This window comes from Protopterus annectens, chromosome 6.part0 (assembly GCF_019279795.1).
Source record: "Protopterus annectens isolate FY-2018-M chromosome 6.part0, PAN1.0, whole genome shotgun sequence".
Lineage (NCBI taxonomy): Eukaryota > Metazoa > Chordata > Ceratodontiformes > Protopteridae > Protopterus > Protopterus annectens.
This window is the reverse complement of record NC_056737.1, coordinates 666,720,027-666,726,026: the sequence shown is the minus strand read 5'-3', so window position 1 is coordinate 666,726,026 and position 6,000 is coordinate 666,720,027. Positions and strand designations below refer to the sequence as shown.

Here is a 6,000-nt window from a genome sequence, read left to right as displayed (position 1 = left end):
CCCAGGGAGAAAAGCTCCAGAGAACAATAAATCAGTAGAGTACATGAGGAACAATTGAATATACATACAATAGCAAATAATACATACTGCAGCAAACATTAGATATACATATGATATGAAACATAGTAATGAACAGATGTACCAATATCTAGCTAGAGGCCAGGAATAAAGATAGGATGTATATACAGATAGTACTAAGCTGAAATGATACTATTCTAAACTCATATACCTAAATCTTGTATACAAGTATTGTACTAAACTCAAACAGATATAAAGCAGATGCTCCACACAAAATCAGACAAGGAGATTTTGCTAACTATTCGGTGCAGCTATGTAATGTAGAAGCAAACATGAGCTTTTGTTACAGTCCAGATTCAGTATAACAAGGAGAGAACTCTACAGAAGAAAACAATTTACCTCAACAAGATGGTGCAACAAAGTAATCCGTGATTGGTTTGCCTTTGTTTCTGTCAGTCTGAGAAGAGTGCTCATTTTAAAACCTTCTGCATTTCCAGTATGGCTCCCCTAATAAAGTTAAAATATACATAACTCACTAAAACGTGAATACAAATTTTGCAGTAAACAGACATACAGAAATAAAATTAAAAAGAAAAAATAAGTGGGGACAACAAAAGGAACAACTTGCAATGTGCTAACCTACTCGTGAAAAAATGGAGTTGTGGGAAGAGAAAAAAAAACAAGCTAAATGATTCTAATAATCTAAATGATTCTAATAAACATATAACACCCATATTATTTTAAACAACATAGCTGAATAGAAATATATGCCTACTGCAACTTACCATGACAAATCTGTTGTTAAATTTCAAAAGGAAAAAAACTCACAAAAAATAAGATCTGCAGATAAAAAACACACATGGTCAATTCTTAAGTTTTAGAGCATTGTTTTTAAAAAGGGAACAGTTTGTGACAGTCTGCATTTTATAGACTCTGGTAAATTGGTTAGGGTTGTAATGCAGTACCTTTAAAATGTAAAAAGATGGCTGAACAAATGGGAGTTAACAATTTAAAGAATGTGGTTTAAGTATTTTACCTAACATTCTCCTGCATCTTTTACAGAGTTATGACTATATCAACACACACTATCCAAGGTTATTTTATAGTGAAAGTTACAGTATTAAAAACTCTTGCCCAAGACCCAATCCAGAAAGCATGCCCTTATGTAAATCAAACTTCAGCATAGCTAGACGATGACCTGGTTAATTTGCTCATGATGTAAGAAGACAAAGAAAACACACTGTATCTGAAGGATATAAATAACACAAAGTAGTCTATGCAGGCAATAATGTTTAACACAGCAATCAAAAATTCAAACGCTTGGTGTGTCTAGTTATCACAATGCCACAGCCATCTTATGCTGACTTCCCCTTTGGGGATCATCCGATAATGAACTATGCAAATACCAGCCTCCGGCTTATGCACACAGCACCCCATGCATTCTCAAAGGTGGTAGTACGTATACCATCCTATGGAGTATAAACACAGCTAAAGCCTATAACAATGCCTGATGAAACAAAGCAGCCAGAAGCATATGTTTTTTTAAATTAGGCTATCCCAAGTGCAGTGATCTGCATTCTCATATCACATAAGCAATGGACTTGAAGCTATTCTTTTGCTGTGAGTGATGCAAAGCAAGTGTATTACTAGGGTTGCATGTGTGTATGCATCAGTTTCAGTGCATCACACAGGTATGTAACATTAACATTTCACGCACCTTAGTTCTTGAACTTCCTGCTTACCAAACAGGTAGACAGACTGCAGCCTGCTACAACATCTGGTATAACAGCAGGCATAACAAGTTGGGCACAGTCATTAAATATGCGAAGCCCTCAGCCTCTGGTGCCTGATATAGCATTTAGGGATGTTAGTCCATGGAGTGTAGGCTTCCTCTTATGTAGAGGGAGCTCTTCATGAATCCAAGCAAACATCTACAGATGTTAAGAAAAGTTACTTCCATTTTGGTACTTTGCGACACAGTTAAAACAACAGGGAATATCAATGGAATGCCAAGAGGGAACAGTCCATGATAACCACATATTTTTGTTCTAATATGAAAGAAAAATAAAATATGTGACAGCAAAAGACTTTAGGCAAATTAAGCAACCAAATTATGTGCGTGCCCTCTACCACTGAAAGTATATTTTCTGCCTGCTCTGGAAATTTGAAACTAGTATAGCACATGATCAGACATCTGGGACAAATGTATTCTAAGTTTTCAGTGCACCATCATGTGAATCCTGCTGGAGTCATCACTGAGATGAAGTGCACCATCATGTAAATCCTGCTGGAGTCATCACGGAGATGGAGTGCACCATCATGTAAATCCTGCTGGAGATGTCACTGTGGTGGAGTGCATCATCATGCGATTCCTGCTGGAGTCGTCACTGTGATGGAGTGCTTCATCATGTGAATCCTGCTGGAGTCGTCACTGTGATGGAATGCATCATCATGTGAATCCTGCTGGAGTCGTCACTGTGATGGAGTGCACCATCATGTAAATCCTGTTGGAGTCTTCACTGAGATGGAGTGCACCATCATGTGAATCCTGCTGGAGTCATCACTGAGATGGATGCTGCCATGAGTCCCAGAGTCCAGCAACAGATGTGCTGAGATCATGCTGTAGTCCAGTACAATGGAGACTTTGGATTTAAGGAATAGTAATAATTGCACTGAATGATGTACCCTACAAAGAAACGCTTCCAAACTATAGCTGACAAATGCCAGTGGCTCACACAGGATCAACTTTGTCTTGGCAGGGTTACATGTTATTCCAAGAAAGTGGAACATTTTTGATCAGAAACTTCCTTACTGCAGTTAAATACTAAACTGAAGGAGTAGCCATAAGCCAGTCATCTAGATAAGAGAAAATCTTGGCTTTACACAACCTCTGGTGGGCTGCTACTACAAACATATACATGGTAAACATCCTGGGAGCTGAAGTAAGTCTATGTGGAAGCCTCCAGAACTGTTAAAGACTACCTGCTACCTAGCAGTAGAGGTACCTTGCAATCATGAAGTGTATGTAGGAATCTTAGCAGTCCACGCAGAACATCCAATCTCCTTCTAACAGACATGTAAGGACTATCTGCACTGTGATCATGCAAAAGGTTTCCTTGGGAATACAGGTGTTTGGTCTGCCTAGAGCCAAAATTGGCTTGAGATTCTGTGCCTTTTTTGAGACTAAAATGAACCTAAAAAAATCCTTATCCTTGTTGGCCTGGTGGGACCTTTTGGATGTTTTTTTTATTTAATTCCCATTATAAGATCTGACCATTTCAGCTCATTAGTTCATCCTGGGGTAAGAACCAGACATCCCCAAATTGGGGGCCTGACTAGCTTGTTACTTCCCCTGGAGATGAGAGGAGAGCAATAGGAATTGAGGCTACTGTTCTTGTCCTGAGGTCATCTCCAACCCATTCCTAACTCTTCCCTATAATTGGTTAGCAGGCTTGCAATGACTGTCAAGGCAGCGAATGATGTGCATGCCTCCACCAACATCACTCCTGACTCAGCAGTGCATGTGCAACCCAACAGTGTGGGTCTGCCTAGTATTCCTCCATGAGTGACAGCCTATCTGCCAGTAGACATCATTAATGTGGCAAAACAGACTGTCGTTCCCCCCCCCCCCCGGATGGCAAGCCCATCCTCTTTTCCTGGACTTTTCGGCATCCATGCTACTAGATGAACATGTCTCTCCTTGGTTGTCACTGCCCTATGCCACAGGAGACAGGCTTTGGACATCTCATTATTTGAGGTGTCTGTGGACCTCCATCCTTGTGTAGTTTATGATGGATGGGACATTGGACAAAGAAATAAAAAATAGTGAGAGAGGTCAAGTTCTGAAAAAATGATGCATTGTCTAGAGTCCATCCCCACCTGTTTGATGTGATGGATTCCCATGCAGACAGTTAGAAGGACATACAAACCCCAAACTGCTCCACAGTAAGACAGTCAAGCAAGGCCTCAGTACTTAGTACTTCAGCTTTCTGCTGTCTGTCAAGGACCCTTGCCTCTTGGCCTGCAACCATGCAGGAAGTTGCCCTGGTTACTAGGCTTTGCACCAGCTTATTTGTTCAAATGCTGTGCATTACAACTGAACCATGTTTGTCTCTAGCTCCTCTGTGCACCCAAAAACATGTTTTCAGTTAGCTGAAATTTTGCATCCTTAGCTGAGAGGGTCTTGCCATAATTTTCCATATTTCCTAGGTGTACCTTGATATCAGGACTGAAAATATAGGGAACATGACATAGGAAAAGAGGTGTAATTATATTAATTTCTAGAGGAGCTCCAATAGTGATACAAGAGGGGAAAACAAGATAATAATGTTAGATTTGCTACCCAAGTCCAAGAGATGACGATTGCAATGGCAAGTTATCTATGTTCTAGCTAAAACTGCTATTATGGAGCTGAAAAAAATTTGGGAGAAGCAATCAGCATTCAGCAGGGATTATTACTTATGGATGGGGACTGGAATTTTACTTGCAAGAATGAGGATGTGTCTGCAGAGCCTAGAAGGGAAAATATAACAAAGAATGTAGATTTCTGAAGAAATTTCTGAAGAAATTTATGAAAATATTTGATATGGAAGATGTGAATTCAGCAGTAGGAACTCAGACATAAATTTACATTTTATTCCCCAAGGTACAATAACTGTGCTAGACTTGATAAAAATTATACTTCACAGGAACATTTGCATTTAATTTAGAACTATGACATGCATGTATAACTATTTCGGATCATACACCAATAATTACCAAGATAAAAATGCAGCGTAATGAAATAAAGATGAGACACATTAACTTCCCCCATCTACCTGTTAAAAAGACAGAAATTTAAGGAATTGGCAGTAAGTGGGATACAATTAAAGTGGAGTTTAAAAATACAGAGATATGGTTAAGAAGTAAAAATAATTATTTAGAGGGGCTTATAAAGATTAATGTATTACAGAATAAGGGAGTTTCACTGCACAAGAAGAGGCATAATTGCAGAGTACAGAGAAAATAAGGGAGTATCTGGATAACATGCATGAGTTTAGAAACACTGCTGTCAAGCAACTGTCTTTTGATAATAACTCCAGTACACAAAGACTTTCGTCACAACGACTTATGCAACAGAAAGTAGAAAGGGTTGTTGGCAAACTTAGGGGGCCTATAACAAGAAAATTAACCTGAAATCCTGTAGTGGTATCAGAAACATTTTGTAAATTTTATGAAAATCTGTATAAAGCAGAAGGGAGAAGAAAATGCACAAATATAATTATTTATGGAAGACTTAAATATGCCAAAGCTGGAGGGAGATGAGACTCAACAATTAAAAGTTAAGATAAATAGAGATTAGATGAAAATGGTGGTGTAAAAGCAATCTGCAAGAAAGGCTCCAGGAATGCATGATATTCTAGTGACATTTGGAAGCTAGGAGGGAAGAAAGTGATAAAGATCTGGAAGGTTCTGTTTAATAGTACTTTAAAAGGAGGGGAATCCCCAACATCCTGGAAAAAAAAAACTGTGCTGGTTGTAATACCTAAAGACAGAAAGACCCATCAGATCCAGCTTCATATGGGCTCATTTCAGTTTTAAACCATGTGTTTTTGTCTATAATGGCTAAATGAATGGCAAAGGTATTGCTAAAACTGATAGATACAGATCAATGTGGCTTTGTGGTGACATAGATCAAGGTGGTTTTGTGGAGAGGAGGCTAACATTTGACAACCTAATTGATCCAGAGGGAATCAGAATGAAGAAGGTTGTTGAGAGGCGATCTGTGTTTGGCCTATAAAGCATCCTTAGAACCAGCCCTAACAGAGCTTTTTGCACATCCACAAAATGAGCAGCACCAGAAACATTGGATCCAGGAATATGAACTGTGCTTGCATCATAAATAGAACATGCTGACAAGGCAGGTTAGGTGACTCATAGGATCCCCATCCTCTGGAATAGGCTCCCCATACTTGTGAAACTGAGCCCCATCCCTAACCCTAT

At 39.1% G+C, this 6,000-nt stretch overlaps 1 protein-coding gene across 6 annotated transcripts in view; it reads right to left on the bottom strand.

Annotated features, from left to right (window-relative positions):
- Nucleotides 1-6,000, bottom strand: part of INF2 (inverted formin 2) — a 735,156-nt gene that overhangs the window by 245,445 nt on the left and 483,711 nt on the right. For all 6 annotated transcript variants that reach the window (XM_044074343.1, XM_044074344.1, XM_044074342.1 and 3 more), the window contains one exon: nt 418-525. In XM_044074343.1, coding sequence (XP_043930278.1) covers nt 418-525 — 108 coding nt within the window. The remainder of the gene's footprint in view (nt 1-417; nt 526-6,000) is intronic.